At 40.9% G+C, this 18,305-nt stretch overlaps 1 protein-coding gene and 1 long non-coding RNA gene across 4 annotated transcripts in view; one reads left to right on the plus strand and one right to left on the minus strand.

The window, feature by feature from the left end:
- Positions 1-18,305, minus strand: part of fstl5 (follistatin-like 5) — a 154,210-nt gene that overhangs the window by 108,913 nt on the left and 26,992 nt on the right. For both annotated transcript variants that reach the window (XM_058049606.2, XM_058049613.2), the window contains exon 3: positions 12,196-12,226. In XM_058049606.2, coding sequence (XP_057905589.2) covers positions 12,196-12,226 — 31 coding nt within the window. The remainder of the gene's footprint in view (positions 1-12,195; positions 12,227-18,305) is intronic.
- LOC144894899 (uncharacterized) overlaps positions 107-18,305 on the plus strand; it is a 44,349-nt gene continuing 26,150 nt past the window's right edge. The window contains exon 1 of one of the 2 annotated variants that reach the window (XR_013625438.1): positions 107-205. This is a non-coding gene — a long non-coding RNA (uncharacterized LOC144894899). The remainder of the gene's footprint in view (positions 206-18,305) is intronic. The other variant, XR_013625437.1, reaches the window with a different exon arrangement.

Consider the following 18,305-nt stretch of genomic DNA (forward strand, 5'->3'; position numbering starts at 1 on the left):
TTCCTTTCACGCTCTTATTTTGTAGTCACTTCCTTTTGTTGTTGCTTTGTGCCTTTTAGTTTGTGGTTACACACACCTGACGCTTATCTTTTGTTTATTTAATTCAGGTGCTGCGCTTCTCTACTTGCTGGAGCATTCTGTCACGGCCGTGTTTGTCGACGTTGCGTTGCAAGTCCAGGATGCAGACAGCAGGACTCAAATGCAGGTAAAAATATTATTTTTTTATAATAATTGCGTCTGTACAGCAGCAGGAAAACAAGCAACATGTAGCAAACCAAACATTAGCAGCAGGTGCGTGTAACCAGAAATTAAAGGAAGAACAGAACAACAAAGGAAGTGACTACAAAATAAAGGCATGACGAATGTGAGCTATTAAACATTTTCTATAAATTCAGGGTGTTTAGCCGTGTTATCACAAAATTTGGTACCCATCTTGAGGTGATTGACAAGCTGTGTCAAATTTGAAGAAGATGGGTTGAAAGACATGGCTGCCATATTTGCAGGGGTATTGACATAGCTTGCCAAATAACTCTCCAAAGGTGTAATAATAATAAGTATTATAATATATTATAAAATACAAATAAAATATTATAATTAATAGTAATAATAAACAATGTGTAATAATTATGCAACGTTGGGGGTTACTATGGACAGTATATACTACGCAAAGTATTTTGACCACCACCCATAGGGGGCACCACCTATGGGGTGGCGTCTTTTTTTTTTTTTTGCATGATTAAGTTGTTCGGTCATTTCATTCCATGAAAATATTTGTATTGCTAGCGGCATAGTATGCTTCTATTAACACAAAGATATATTATTTGTATTGTTGCAGTGTGTGTGTGTGTGTGTGTGTGTGTGTTTGTGCACGTCCATAGAAAAATGGGAGCACCTGGCAGCCACTTTCCGTCTCATTTCATCGCCGCGCCAAACGACCGAGCATGAGCCTTCCTCTTTTCTCATTCTGTCCTCATAAAGGATGAGGCAGAGATCAAAACATCTATCACCGTGCCAACTAATTACTACTTCACATTCCAGTCAGATGCTTGGCTAACTTAGTGGGCTGAAGTTGTGTTTTTCTCGACAAAAAGTGCCACGATTGGAGGACTTTTATTTGGGATTTAGACAGCGTTGTAGCAGTGAAGCATCGCTTGATCAATATAAAGTTAAAGTCTACATTGTTGTAACACATTGGAAGATGATGACCATTTCAGGTCAGTCGGGGTCCCTCAAGTCTCTATGCTAGAACCAATATTACTTCTACATGGACCATCCGAGAGCTATCAATAATAGCAACAGGATTGGCAATAATAACAAATGCTTTGACTAGAGTAATCCCTCCTTTATTGAGGTTAATCGGTTAATCGGTAATTTCCGTATAGTAGGATTCCTTATTTATTAATGGAAAAGTCAAAGCATAGAAGACCTGCTTAATACATTTTTTTAACATTATTAGAGCCCTACATACCTTAAAATAGCACCCCTATAGTCACATATCTATTACCCAATATAGTAGACATAATAAGAGAAAATAATACATAGACAATACAAAATTTAAGATGTTCTCAAGTGTGCACAATGTTTGAATAATTATAGGTATTATTATAGAATAAAAATTTATTTCTATCATTATAGAATAATAATAATTAGTATTATTATAGAATAATAATAATAATAAAAATAATAATAATTATATTATAATAAAAATAATAATAATTATTATTATTATTGTTATAATAATAATAATGATAATGATAATGATAATGATAATAATAATAATAATAATAATAATAGTAATAATAATAATAGTAATAATAATAATAAAAAATAATAATAATAATTATTATTATTATAGGTACACACACAAAAAAAAATATTTATATAAAACACCTGTAAAAAAAAACCTCTGAAGCTTACTAGGCATGGTTTTCATTAAAAGTCCAAATATGGACTGGCACCCCTCTCTATCCGTCCAAATGTATTATGCAAGATTATGCAAATTATGCAAATGTGACTTTTTAATTACAGTTGTCCCTTGTCCATCGTGGTTATGAATGTATTTCTGCAATATAGGATTCAATGTTGATAAATGGAACATATTGGAATTTCGAGCACACAAAACCTGTTTATGACTTTCTGAATGCAGTATCGAACAATAGCAAAGCCCCCGTAGACATGAAATAACACAAACATAATCGCCTATACACTCCGGTTAGTCGTTGTTTACAACACATTGCTGAACTCTTGCTCTGCAGGGACTCAAGACAAATCTAAAAAATTACCACTTCCACACAGAATTGGAGGATACATTTTTTTTCACTTTGTCATGGCTGACTTAACTAATTAAGATTAATCACCATGCGCAAACTACGTCTGAAATATGACAATTTTTACTATATTTAAGTGCACGGGTTAGTTTTTTTTTGTTTGTTTTTTTCCATCCTCGTTCCGCTCCCACCACCACCACCACCACCAGCAGCAGAACTATTGAAGGAACTAGAGACGTGTGGGTTGGTGATACATACAGTATACGTGTTGGAATGTTCAGGTCAGACGTTATAAAACAGTGTCCCTTTTTTTGGAAGTGATGTTTTGATGAAACTTAGCTATGTTCTACTGCTGATTACTAAAGCACGGAAGACGGTAGAAACAAACTTTTTTTTTCTAATGAAAGACAAGAGTCGGATCTTTCTCTTGGTATGATCCATGTTTATATAGCTGTAGAACACAATATTCTGCGTGCCTTGAAAGATCAGTCAAACTTCTGGCTGGTAGTGAATGAGTTAATGTTACGTTGTGTGTGATTTATGGCATCTATTATATTGGACAAGTGCTAAAAAGTGGATAAAGTACGCAATAGCGCTTCTTGGAGACATCGGGAGACAAACACAGCTCATAAACATTAAAAGGGAACTGAACTTTTTGGGAAATTTTGCCCATCATTCTCTTTTCTGTGCATTGTAGCGCGAGTACATGACTTAATATGAGCTAGCTAACAACGAACATTATGGGAAATACCTATTGTGATGCTAAAACCCTCACAAAAAAAAACTCAAAAATGGCAACAATGTACATCATTTATATAACACAATTTATGTAACTTTTATATTAGCTTAACTACAGCGATAGCATTGTTGTAGCAGCTAACACGGAAAATGTATCTAGCGGACGCCTCATGAGCCATTCGTGACGTCGTCATTCACAGATACCTAGCTGTCAATTACGCTAGGAAGACTAAACAAGATTCTAATTTGCTGGTCAGCGAGTAACGCAGCAAAAATCTTGTGCTGGAAGACACGGCCATCCCAAGAAGAGCGGACATCGTAAGTGTGTACGAAAGTACCGTCAGGTAAATGCTCGATGTGAAATCAATGTGCGAGGAAATAAGTTTGGTTGTTTTTTTAGAGGGCTTTGTCGTCAAAATAGGTATGTCCCAATGTCGTTCATTGTTAGCTAGCTCACATTAACTTGTTTCTGGTGTTTTAATGTACAAAAAAGTCTTTCACGATCTTACGGTCGATTTGTAAAGGTAGTTTTGCTACTTTTTAATGAAAACAATCAGCACAAATTACATAACTCAAAACGAGTTTTCAGGCATAAACGTTGCATACTTCATGGCTACTTTTAACTCCGCCCCTCGCATGCTTCCACCTTCTGGAAACGTGACTTGCAATACGAGCTGAGCTAGCTAATCCCTCAATGTTCTCCTCTTTTGTCACCCGTGAGCTCCTGCTCCTTATTAGCCGGGTAAAAAATGAGTAGGTATTTCCAGGAAGAAACCTTCTCGATGCCTTTCCATCATTTTGTCATCATCGTTTGTAGCGAGAGTTATTAACGCGCAATAAACGTTGACTGATTGACTTGCCAAGGCTGCACTCTTATGATGACACGCCATCGATTTTCCTGAGCTGAATCGCAATCGTGAAGCGACCAGGAGCATTAAGCGGCTTATGGGGGAATGATAACAATAACACACAGGAAGTTAGCAAGACAGAGAGAGAGCAACATTAGCATTATAACAGCCCCAAATTAAGTAGAGTTTGAAAAAAATCTTATTGAGATTTAGCGAGCGATTCGAGGTGTTTATGTCTCAAGGTCAGTGCGTTCACGGTGGCGTCCGATGAACGTAAACGTTGCGTTTTAGCCGAGCATCCATTTTTCCAGCTTCTCTCGCACGTCTCGCTGAACACGTAGCTTGACACTGATCGGGCCCGCAAGCCGCGGCAATGAGCCTAATTCTGAGACAGTAAATTTAAGACGCCTTAAAGCCAAAGACGCTGAGGTCTTAGCGTTGGATCCCAGATGATCCTTTGTGGCTGCTGTGTGAATTCCAAGTGATGAAAAAAAAAAGGAGTGACAGAACACTTGTCTTCTTCAACGCGCTTTTTGTCTCGTTGCTAGCGGGGTCTCGGCTTAGATGCTGGCTGCAAAACACAACAATAGCGTTTGGCCTTGGCTTTGTCACTTCTCAGCCCTCCAATCAAGGACAGACAATAACGCCGGCGGATACTGCAATACTCAACATTTTTAACACTCCTATGTTGTGGCAGCAGAAGTACCACGACAGTCCTGAGGGTGGCGATAAAGCACATTTACAATTTTATATGAAACTAATCCCTGGTTAATCACGGTTAACTGCATCCAGACCTGACTGTGATGAGTTAATTTCTACAGAGTAGGATTCCTTATCCACAGTAGAAATGAAATGTTTTCATACTTAGAGCATAGAAAACATATTTACAACCTTTTTTAAACAGTAGAGCCCTCTAGACATGAAATAGCACCCCTATGACACCTTTTAGACTCCATCAATCTATTTTCTATGCTGCTTATCCTCATTAGGGTCAGAGGGGGTATGTTGGAGCCTATCCCAGCTGACTTTGCGCACAGGGTACATATAGACAAACAACCATTCACATTCACATTTATACCTATGGACAATTTGGAGTCGCTAATTAACCTAGCATGTTTTTGGAATGTGGGAGGAAACCGGAGTACCCGGAGAAAACCCACGCATGCACGGGGAGAACATGCAAACTCCACACAGAGATGCCCGAGGGTGGAATTGGACTCGGGTCTCCTAGCTGTGAGGTCTGCGCGCTAACCACACGACCGCCAATATGCAGCCCATAGAAAACTAGAAAACCTATTTACGTAAAATTTTCAACATTATTAGAGCCCTGGAGACATGAAATAGCACCCCTATAGTCACCTTTAGACTCCATCCATCTATTTCATATACCGCTTATCCTCATGAGGGTCGCGGGGGTGCTGGAGCCTATCCCAGCTGACTTCAGGTGAGAGGTGGGGAATACCCTGGACTGGTCGGCAGCCAATCACAGGGCACATATAGACAAACAACCATTCACACTCACATTCATACCTATGGACAATTTGGAGTCGCTAATTAACCTAGCATGTTTTTGGAATGGCGGCACTGCGGTCGAGTGGTTAGCGTGCAGACCTCACAGCTAGGAGACCAGGGTTCAATTCCACCCTCGGCCATCTCTGTGTGGAGTTTGCATGTTCTCCCCGTGCATGCGTGGGTTTTCTCCGGGTACTCCGGTTTCCTCCCACATTCCAAAAACATGCTAGGTTAATTAGCGACTCCAAATTGTCCATAGGTATGAATGTGAGTGTGAATGGTTGTTTGTCTATATGTGTCCTGTGATTGGCTGGCCACCAGTCCAGGGTGTACCCCGCCTCTCGCCTGAAGACAGCTGGGATAGGCTCCAGCACCCCCGCGACCCTCATGAGGAAAAAGTGGTAGAAAATGAATGTTTTTGGAATGTGGGAGGATGAACGAATCGCAAGGAGGAGGGCGAGTCGCACCCAAGCCCCACCCACGCCTCATTCAACAGTATCCAAAATGTCCAAAGTCTATTTGCTGCCGAACGACTCCTTTTTTTTAAAAAAAAAACCCTGTTTTATTTCCCCCTGCTGTGTACGCCCCATCATTTTTTCCACGTGAAAACACCACAGCTCCAGCACCATTCCCAAAGGCGAGTCCGACACAGGCGACTAAACCCGTCAGTGCCCTTGCAAGCATTGCCGCCCCCCCACTGCCAAAAAAAAAAGACAGATCCTGCTGGGTGGATCTCCTCTAACTGGATGGAGACGTACGGTTTTGAAAGCCATTGCGCGTGAAATTGAGGCGTGACAGCGCTGAAACAACAGGGAGTCGCCGACGCGCAGATGGGATGACTTATTCAAGGTGTGGCCCGGCGGCCCGAGGAAGGGGGGGGGGGCGTTGTGTCGTTTTAGATCTGGCAGCTGCTAAATTATTCAAATGCACCTCTTGCTTATGAACCTGGTGGCGTCCTGGGGATGCTGGCATACTGATGAAGATCTTACGTTATGTATGACGGGGATGGGGGCTGACAGATGAGAGCAACGTAAAAGCAAACGCAAAAGACGTGCGATGACGGGGGGGGGGGGTTCAGACTTGTTGCTGGAGGTCGCCAGACTGACACGCGCAAAGATGGTCTTGATGAAGCGACACAATCTGACGCATCCCTCCGCTTTGAGGAGATGTGATTAAGCCTCGCGAGTGTCTTTGAACACGCGACATATTAGTTGCGGTGCCATTGATTGGACCCCCCCCCCCCCCATACCCACACTCAAGCGTGCAATAGGCTGAATTTGATTACAAACATTCTCACGTTGAATGCAATTTCCAATTACGAAGGGACCGTTTTGTGACACGTAATTGTGGTTTCTTTCATTTAAAATGACGACTTGCTATCAGACGCCAGCTTATGAAAGCCTTCTTCACCTCCTTGCTAGCTTGCAGCTGAAACGCACGTTGCTTGAAGACGACGTCCAATTTTAGCTCCGATTGGCGGCTGCTTCATTAAGACCAAAACACAATGGAACCACTAAGGACCAACGCAATCTGTCTTATTAGAGGCTGCCTCTTATGTAAAAGGGACTTAGTAATGACGTTTTACACGAGTAACATGTGCTCATACAAGGACTAAGTCATATCATGTCAATATTCCGTGTCATAAACTCACATTTTTAACATTAACATTATTAGAGCGGCGGCACGGCCGTCTAGTGGTTCGCGCGCAGACCACACAGCTAGGAGACCAGGGTTCAATTCCACCCTCGGGCATCTTTGTGTGGAGTTTGCATGTTCTCCCCGTGCATGCATTTTCTCCGGGTACTCCGGTTTCCTCCCACATGAGGAAAAAGGGGTAGAAAATGAATGAATGAATGAATATTGACTCCCACCCGCTTTCCAAACTGATTAATCTCAGTTAACTTATTATGTCTCAGTTAACTTTTTCACACAGGGCCATGTAGCTTTGATTTTTTTTCCCCTTAATAATAAAAAGTTTTATTTAAAATTAGGGCTGCACGACGGTCGAGTGGTTAGCGCGCAGACCTCACAGCTAGGAGACCAGGGTTCAATTCCACCCTCGGCCATCTCTATGTGGAGTTTGCTTGTTCGTGGGTTTCCTCCCACATTCCAAAAACATGCTAGGTTAATTAGCGACTCCAAATTGTCCATAGGTATGAATGTGAGTGTGAATGGTTGTTTGTCTATATGTGCCCTGTGATTGGCTGGCAACCACTCCAGGGTGTACCCCAGGGTGTACCCCGCCTCTCGCCCAACGACAGCTGGGATAGGCCCCAGCACACCCTGCGACCCTCGTGAGGAAATAGCGGTAGAAAATGAATGAACGAATGAACATTATTAGAGCCCTCAAGACATGAAATAGCACCCCTATAGTCACCTTTAGACTCCAACCATCTATTTTATGTACCGCTTATCCTCATTAGGGTCGCGGGGAATACGCTGGAGCCTATCCCAGCTGACTTCAGGCAAGAGGTGGGGTACACCCTGGACTGGTGTAAACCCTTACTGTATTGCGGAATCGAGCACTCAAACAAACATGTTGCTGATTTTTAGTGCAACTGCTAAACAACCTACCACGGGGCCAAAGAAGGTTGTGAGGGCCAGCACTAAAAATATCTGAGCAATACTATGAAACTTAAAAAAAAAGGATGAAAATGGCGTCCATGTCCACTTCACGCCGTCCGCCCTTTCAATGAAAATGCTAACGTTTTTCCATGTTTCAGTTTTGGAGTGAGGTACCACTATATATATACTTTTTAAATCCTGGAGTTTTTTAAGGAGTAGACGGTGTAATGCTATTTTTTTTTTTTCTTTTGGCATGAACTCCATCATCCAATCAGCTGCGGCGGTGTCATCCCGTCATCCCACGGAGGTTGACGTGGCTCGTAAAAGTGAGGCATTAAGGCTAAATTGACCTGGCTTGCGTAACCATCAGCGGAAGCCTCCGCCGTGTGAATTATTTATGACTTTCTCCGAGACGCCGCCCCGGCTCCTCCTCGTCAAATGGGTTCGCTGGAAATAGTCGAGAGAGAGCGAGAGAGACCTCCTCTCTCGATTTATTGACGAAGAAGAAGTCGTTGAAGCGAATCGCAGCAGACAGGCGGAGGGAGGGAAGATTGCGGGGGGGGGGGGGCTCTCGTTATGCTAATGCCCCCTCCGCAATTACCGCTTTGACCTTCCGCGCCGCAGAGAAGCGTGGTGGCGTCCGATCTCCGACGCTTAGCTCGGGGCCACAAAAGCCTCGTTTACACGACAACAGCTCTTGTTTGGAGGAGCTGAAGCGCCCGTTTACACTTTTTAGGAAATGACGAAAGGTTGCTTATATTCAAAGGAATCAATTAGCAATCGGCTAATCAATTCTGATAAAATAAAATAAATAAACCTGATGAATTGACTAGCGGGCGTGTCCTCCATTAGCATGGAATGAGGATGAGCCATGATGGTGGATGACATCAATCAATACTCAGTCAGAGAGAGGAATTTCCTTGCCTTTGTCGCCCATGTGGGGCAGACAAAAAATGAATGTGACATCTTGCATTGTTGCCCTGTGATTGGCTGGCGACCAGTCCAGGGTGGACCCCTGGACTGGGGGCATTCATCATATTATGAGTTATTAAAGTCTGGTTTGAGATAAAATGACATCACATAACATTTTTGTAGTATTAATTACATGATTAATACTTTTAAATAACATTTTTAAAGTTTGTAACTGTCATAAAAGTGTAACAGGACGATGTAAACATTTGATTTCTTCTATGTAAATAGAATATTTCTGTGGTTAGAGCATAGAAAACCTGTTTTATGAGCTTCTGAATAATTTTTTTAACGTTATTAGAGTCCTCTAGACATGAAATAGCATCCCTATAGTCATCTTTAAATTATTATTACCCAAATAGAATATTTCTGTGGTTAGAGCATAGAAAACCTGTTTTATGACCTTCTCAATAATTTTTTTACCATCATTAGAGCCCTCTAGACATGAAATAGCACCCCTATAGTCATCTTGAAATTCTCATTACCCAAATAGAATATTTCTGTGGTTAGAGCATAGAAAACCTGTTTTATGACCTTCTGAATACATTTTTTTACCATCATTAGAGCCCTCTAGACACGAAATAGCACCCCTATAGTCATCTTTAAATTCTTATTACCCAAATAGAATATTTCTGTGGTTAGAACATAGAAAACCTGTTTTATGACCTTCTGAATAGATTTTTTTACCATTATTAGAGCCCTCTAGACATGAAATAACACCCCTATAGTCATCTTTAAATTCTTATTACCCAAATTGAATATTTCTGTGGTTAGAACATAGAAAACCTGTTTTATGACCTTCTGAATAGATTTTTTTACCATTATTAGAGCCCTCTAGACATGAAATAACACCCCTATAGTCATCTTTAATTTCTTATTACCCAAATTGAATATTTCTGTGGTTAAAGCAAAACCTGTTTTATGACCTTCTCAATACATTTTTTTACCATCATTAGAGCCCTGTAGACATGAAATAACACCCCTATAGTCATCTTAAAATTCTTATTACCCAAATAGAATATTTCTGTGGTTAGAGCATAGAAAACCTGTTTTATGACCTTTTCAATACATTTTTTTTACCATCATTAGAGCCCTCTAGACACGAAATAGCACCCCTATAGTCATCTTTAAATTCTTATTACCCAATATAAGAGATGTAATAACAGAAAATAAGACATAAATAGGGATTATTAGGAATTGTTGTGAGATCATTCAAACCTGCAATAAAAGGCTGTTGTTTTGGTGGTCGGGTGTCTCACCAAACTCCACATTAGTCAATCAACTTGGAATTGCGACTTCGACTTCCTGTCGAAGGACCCCTGACCAGGAAGCATAGCCCTGACCCCGCCTAATTAGCGTCCGGCATATATCATTATTCTGCTAATTAAAAGTCTGACATGAAAGCATCGGAGAGCAGCGGAGTCCAAATGCAGCTATTTTAATTGCTCTCTCGTTACATGAGCATCCACGCTCGCCGCCGCTGCCGCGTCCAAGTCTTTGAGTTTGAAACCCGACGTTGCAACTAAATGTGTCTAAATGTGCAACGTTGCCGCCCGTTAGCTTGTGTAACCTGATTTGATTGGCGCACAAAGAGAAGGAAACCAGGACGAATAAAAAAGCAGAAGCCAGCCTTTTGTGCCGGCCGAGTCCGCTGTCAAGCTGCCAGCAAAGAACTCCACAATAAAAGAGCTAAAAAAAAAATGTTGCTGGAGGAAAATAAATTGAAGCACTTCTAAGCTCAACGCCGTCACGAATGTGGGATTTTCCCTTCATCGATGGGACTGTCCTCCGCTTTGATCAGCGCCGTTTAGCCAAGCGACGGGACCGCCAGCTCCGAAATAACTTGTGAAGGCGCATAACGTGACGTCCGTGCGCTTCCCGCTCATTAGTATTCCGACCTTCCTGTCTGCGTAAAAAAAAAAAAAACGCCAACGCCGGAGAGAGGAAATTCGAGCTCGGTGTACGTCCTTGGAGGCTTCATGTAAAAACCATGTTGAGGTCATCGCTCTCGCCTGCTTTTTCAAACCCCCCAGACCCCCGGCCCACACTGTGGACCAAGATAAATGTTTTATATATGTTTTTGTTTTGTTTCCCATTGTGCACAAACACATGCATTAACTCTTGCCTTGACCGGTGCACAACATTCCGCTACGACTGGGAATAGGATGCAGACCAAAAAAGTGGAATGAAAGATTCCTGTTGTGGTTTGCTTCGCGTTCACACTGGTATTGAACCAGAAACTGTGTCGTCGATAACAGATACATCAAATAAGGACTGGATTGGTCAGATTAGTACAATTTTGCCTTGATTTTCGTACAATATTACACATAACTAGTCCGTTTGTATTGAGTGAAATTGCTAAATAACCTGCCATGGGGCCAAAAAAAAAAGTTGCGAGTCCCAGTGATTTCATAAAGAAGGTGAGAAACACTATTGAATTCCATTCCATTTTCTCCGGGTACTCCGGTTTCCTCCCACATTCCAAAAAGATGCTAGGTTAATTAGCGACTCCAAATTGTCCATAGGTATGAATGTGAATGGTTACTCAACCAAACAAAATCTCTGTGACTTCAGCATAATATTGCTATCAGCAGTTCAAAATCAGATACTGGGATTGAATGGGAACATTAAAAAACCTAAAACCAAAAAGATTTGACGTTTTAACAAAATCATCACACAGCAACTTAACACTCAAATGTTGTATCTCAGAAATTTTGAATATGGATCAATATGAGTTTAATACGAGCTGCACGGCGATCGAGTGGTTAATGCGCTGACCTCACAGCTAGGAGACTCGAGTTCAATTCCACCCTCGGCCATCTCTGTGTGGAGTTTGCATGTTCTCCCCGTGCATGCGTGGAAAAAAAACAACTCCCCCAATGCTAATATGTGTGAGTCTATGTTATGCCTTCTCTTATTATGTCGACTATATTGGTGAATAGGAGTGTAAAAGTGACTATAGGGCTGTTATTTTATGTATAGAGGGCTCTAATAATGTTAAAAAATGTATTTAGAAGGTCATAAAGAATCCTACTTTGGAAAAATTCACTTATAACAGCCAGGTCTAGAACCGACTAACCAACTCCAATCAGGTATCTTCTGCATGCGAGAAGGCTTCCTTAGCGCCCCCCCCCCCCACCCCCCCCCCCTCAAATAGAACCGTCTTAATTAGATGTTCACTAAAAGCCAAAGGACATGAAAGCTGCTGACAGTCGCCATGTTTCTGCCATCCATGCACACCACCCCCCCCCCCACATGTCATTCGAATCAGAAATGGGGGAAAAAAAGCAACTTACCCTTCATCCTTAAGCTGCCAGGGATTCCATCCTGCGAGATAAAGAGAGAGAGTTAAATTAAGCCAAGCTGGGGTGACAGAGAACCTTTTTTTCTTTCCATTTTAGAGGAATAAACACGACACTGATGCAATGCTAAGGTCCTCATATTCCATTGATTCCATGATCCTGGAATGTTTACACCAGCGCGGCGGGAGGCCAACATAGTGGAAAATGTTCAATATTATACAACTTTATTTTATTTTAGTTGTTTTCATGAAACTCTTCAACTCAGAAGTACTAAAACAACATTATTTTTCATTTCATCATCACAAGCTTATTTCAAATGTATTCTTTCTCATTAGAATATGACTTTTTTCTTCATATTTTGACTTTATTCTCGTACAATTACAGCTGTTTTCTTTTTGCTATTTCTTGTATATTTTCTTCTCAAAATATTTTGATTCTCATAACATTTGAAAATTTTCTACATCATTTATGGAATTTGTCAAAAATTACATGTATTTTTATTTCAATTTGTAATTTAATTTACATAATATTTGGATTATTTGACTGATTATTTATTCTTTTCCTATTATGACTTTATTCCCACTTTATTATGACTTTATTCCATTACATTATAACGTTTTCCACAGCCTAACTTTCATAAATTACGACTATTCCTTATCCCGTTCTTATTCATTTATTATAATATAAATATTTATATAAAATATAATATTTATATATAATATTTAACTATGAAAATCATATTATTTTTCTCATTATACTCCTAAAATTATGACTTTTTTTTCTCATTAGATTACTTTTTTCTTATTTTTAGTTTATTTAGTTTTTTTTCAATTTATAAAAAATCCAAAGCTCAGGAGCCATGGATATCCCATAGCTAATTTTTTCATGTGCCTGTGTCATATTAAAAAAAATATTTTTTTTAATTCATATTCTAATTTTTTTTAGTGTGTGTAAGAAATTCCCAGCTGCATAGAAAAGTAAAGGTATAGTTATTTTACAAAGTGCATGTGTGTGAACATAGCCTTGTATTTCCTCATCTACTTTCGTCCATCATTCCTTTTTTCCGTGTGCGAACATCTAAACCACTCTCCGGGCCGCAATTTCCCCCCGACCCCCGTGTCTATTTCGTGTCAAAGCACACCTGATTATTTTCCAAGAAAGAAATAGCCAAACGAGGACGCGGACGAGTGGGTGAGGGCGGTGCATTTGCTGCACGGGAAAAAAGAGTGTTTTTAACATGGCCGCTGTCCACCATGCATGAATATGAAAAATGCTGCCATCAATATTTGATTTCTCTGAGTCGCCACAGTCCTTCTTGTTCCTGCACACGCTTTCTCCTTGCTCTCGCCCAGATTCAGCAAGGAGGTGTTGTGAAGACGATGCATTATGCAACAGGTCAATAAGCAACAAGGCGATCTGGCTGCTTGCTGAAAATAGCAACATTAAGCATTTTTTACCCGATAAATAAACCCTGGATGTCGCACTTTTTGGAACCTTTTGATGTCGATAGATGAAGCACATTAGAAGTATCGTGAGTGGTCATCACCCAGCAGGTCCATCTAGCTCTGCATGCGCTTTAAAATGGCTCTGCTGGGCTGTCTATGTGCAACGCTATTAATGCTGATTGAGCAGTTTGCTCCATACCGCTGTTACAGCATTGCTTCTTGGATGATCATGTGATCAAAGATCGTTATCATAAGTCATTATGAAAGTTAAATACGTGGAAACATATACACACAAATATGTATATACATTACATATACTTTTGCAATTTAGAAAAATTAATAAGAGCTAAATAATACAATTGCATGTGCAAATATATTACATATTATATATTATATTATTATATTATATTAATTATAGAATAATTGGATATGCAATATAAAAATATAATATAATATATGCAATATGCATATATAATAATTATATATTATATATTATATTAATTATAGAATAATTAGATATGCAATATGTAATTATTATATATGATATATACATATGATATGATATATTATTGTATATACAGTACAGTGGTGTAAAAAAAGTGGGGGGTTTTGCGTGTTGGCCTTAACAAAAGGCTATAAAGTCATTTCTAAAGCTTTAGGACTCCAGCAAACCACAGTAAGAGCCATTATCCACAATCAGTGAAAACATGGAACAGTAGTGAACCCTCCCAGGAATAGCCGGCCAACCACAATTAGCCCAAGAGCACAGCAACGACTCATTCAAGAGGTCACAAAAGACCCCACAAGAACAAGACCCCAACCTCACTTTGCCTCAGTTAAGGTCGGTGTTCATGTGTTCAGTCTAAGACGAAAACCAAAAGAACATTAGTTAACTTAACAAAGGTTAAGAACATCAGTTCTTTCAACAGTAAAATATGGTGGTGGTAGTGTGATGGTCTGGGGCTGTTTTGCTGCTTCGGGACCCGGAAGACTTGCTGTGATAAATGGAACCATGAATTATGCTGTCTACCAAAACATCCTGAAGGAGAATATCCATGACGGCCATCTTGACCTCAAACTGAAACCAACTTGGGTTCTGCAGCAGGACAATGATCCAAAACACACCAGGAAGTCCACCTCTGAATGACCTTAAAAAGACGCTTCTATTGCTCATATCGTACTGAGCAAGTTCCATTTCGGATTCTAAGATGTTCTAAAATGTTACTTTCATGGTGTTTGACTGTAAAGTTAAATGAAAAGCGGCGTGTCGACGCAAAAACAAGCTCAGAGCCATCGCCGCCGCCGCCACCTGTGGCTGCGTGCTATTCCTGTAGCGTGCCTGACATTTAGCAAAGCGCCACAGGTAGCTGGGAGATATTACCATGAGCTTATTTGCATATGTCCACACAACTCGCACTCCCATTTGTTTGAACAGACTGATTTCCCCCGAGCCCCCCCCCCCCCCCCCCCCCCAGGGGGCACTTTGTGGGAGACGAGTGAAGCAGCAAGTATCCCCCAGTCGTAGGGGGGCGTCATTCTGCGGAACCATCTCCCCTTGGCTGACGGCCCACAGCTCTCTTGGGCACGTTCAGGATTTATCGGTTCAAACCCACTCGCTCCGTCGACACCGCAGCTTCTGATTACACAGCCTCCACATCCTCAAAGTCCAAGAGCCCTTCAAGTTGGAGAAATAAAACTCATGTGGATGGTATCTTCTGAACAGAACCACAAACTAGTGGCTGCAACAATTATTTTTATTTTGAAATATTATCCCATGCCAGCAACTTCAATGATCTGTCATGAACTCACATTCGCAAACAAACAGGAAGTTGGCCATTTTGGTTTGGACTGGCCAGTTTAGCCCAAATCAGGGGACATATTTTAACAAACATCTCGTAAGGATTTTGACCGAATTAGCTCAAATTAAGATGACGGACACTAGACATATGGGCCATGATCAATTCCAAAGCATTTTTGCCTTCGCCATAGGGTGTGGGCGTGGCATAGCGGCAAACTTTGATGGTAACGCTCAACAATAGAACGCTACATAAAATTAGTCTTTCAATGTTTTTTGACTAATAATAGACCAAAGTCAGCATTCATTCATTTTCTACCGCTTATCCTCACGAGGGTCGCGGGGGTGCTGGAGCCTATCCCAGCTGTCTTCGGGCGAGAGGCGGGGTACACCCTTAACTGATGGCCGGCCAATCACAGGGCACATATAGACAAACAACCATTCACACTCACATAACAGCCTCTTATAACCATCATAGACATTTGGTAATGTACTCCTGTTTGTTTTTGTGTTTTCTTTGTTTTTCTTTTCTATCCCCTCCTGCTCCGGGAGCCCGGCAGCTCCAAAACAAAACATTCATTCATTTTCTATCGCCTATCCTCACAGGCGATATTTTGAGCCTATCCAAGCTGTCTTCAGGCAAGAGGCGCGGTACACCCTGGACTGGTGGCCAGCCAATCACAGGGCACATATAGACAAACAACCATTCACACTCACATTCATACCTATGGACAATTTGGAGTCGCTAATTAACCTAGCATGTTTTTGGAATGTGGGAGGAAACCGGAGAAAACCCGGAGAAAACCCACGCATGCACGGGGAGAACATGCAAACTCCACACAGAGATGGCCAAGGGTGGGATTGAACTCGAGTCTCCTTGCTGTGAGGTCAGTGCATTAACCACTCGACCACCGTGCAGCTCGTATTAAACTCATATTGATCCATATTCTAAATTTCTGAGGTACAAGAGTTGAGTGTTAAGTTGCTGTGTGATGATTTTGTTAAAAAAAAAAAATCTTTTTGTTTGTTTGATTGATTAAAAAGGTTTTTTAATGTTCCCATTCAATCCCAATATCTGATTTTGAACTGCTGATACCAATATTATGCCGAAGCCACAGAGATCCATTTTTTGTTTGGTTGAGTAACCATTCACACTCACATTCATACCTATGGACAATTTGGAGTCGCTAATTAACCGGAGGGAGGAAACCGGAGTACCCGGAGAAAACCCACGCATGCACTGGGAGAACATGCAAACTCCACACAGAGATGGCCGAGGGTGGAATTGAACCCTGGTCTCCTAGCTGTGAGCAATCATTTATTAATTATTGTTTTAAAAATCACAGCATAGTGATATTTGAACCACAATATGATCTTCCTGAACTGCTGTGACATCGTTGCTTTTTAGTGTAATGTTGTTTACGTATGCTTGATGCGGACAGTGAGTAATAAATAATAATAATAATAATAATAATAATAAATGATGTCGTTGATGGCAAACGTGGAATGTGATATGATGGCAAAGCGTCAAGGATAGGATGGCAGTAGGAGTTTGAAGTGCAGCTTTTGGACTATTTTATAATTCCAGTCGTGTTTCTCTCGCTGCATGTCATCACAATCCCTCCCCACTCAGCCCCCGTTAATCTGGATTTGCCATGTAGCTCAGCCCAGTGCGAGTTGGACGGTCGGGGCTTTAGATGTCAGTCCCTTTTGGCCTCCATTTTGTTTGTGTTGACGTCACAGTATGTTTTGTTCCCTGCAGATTTTCTACTAAACTACGTTATTTTTTGTCCTTTAACTTGGGTCTGTGTGCGTGTATGCATCATTTGACCACTTGATGGCAGTGTTGGCTTACCATTCCCCCCTCTTCGGCTGCAGCCAAACGGCTGTTCATGCTTTGACCAGTTGATGACGAGCTTTCGAAAGTCAACAAAGCTTAAAAATACAAAATAACGCAAAAATAGTGAACATTATTGATCATAAATCCAATTTTTACGCAACCGACTTTCACCATTTATAAACTGGTGGAGTGCTAGAAGTCTCCACTTTGTGTCACCATGCTACATTGACGCTAATAAACACACGTTTACCCGAACGCCTCTCTGACAGTGTCCGTCAACAGGGATCATGGCTAATTTCAAAGTGACACAAAGAGTTAAGAACGTCTTCCAAGACTTCACGAGGGGTTCAAGATGACGTGACAAGCTATTTATGGCTGAGTGCCTTCTGGTGATTGAGGGAAAACTTCAAGGTCGCGACTCCTTACGTAACCGCATCCCTCCCCGCTGCAGAGAGAGTCAGTGCACACCCATCACAACATTCTTCTCACTCTATCCATTAACTACAAATATACTCTATCATATCACTCGAAAATGATTAATAATCACAACAATGCCGCCTCCACTCACGGTGCAACAAAAAAATAACACCTACTATATGGAACACTGCACCACACAGACACTAAAATGTTTATGCTAAACCTTTTTTCTCATAATAATGACATTATTCCCATAATATTCCGACATTATTCCGCCATTTTTTATTTTTTACATTATAGCTTCTGCCACAATGTATTTTTACAAAAATTACAATTCTTTTTGTGTGCCATAATATTACAAATGTACATTATTTTTACTTGTATTACATTTTTATATATTATATTATTTTTTATTTTTATTCATTTTCTACCGCTTTTTCCTCACGAGGGTCACAGGGGGGTGCTGGAGCCTATCCCAGCTGTCTTCAGGCGAGAGGCGGTGGGGTACACCCTGGACTGGTGGCCAGCCAATCACAGGGCACATATAGACAAACAACCATTCACACTCACATTCATACCTATGGACAATTTGGAGTCGCTAATTAAC

This window comes from Doryrhamphus excisus, linkage group LG23, assembly GCF_037039965.1.
Source record: "Doryrhamphus excisus strain RoL-2023G ecotype Guam linkage group LG23, RoL_Dexc_Guam_v1.1, whole genome shotgun sequence".
NCBI classification, from domain to species: domain Eukaryota; kingdom Metazoa; phylum Chordata; class Actinopteri; order Syngnathiformes; family Syngnathidae; genus Doryrhamphus; species Doryrhamphus excisus.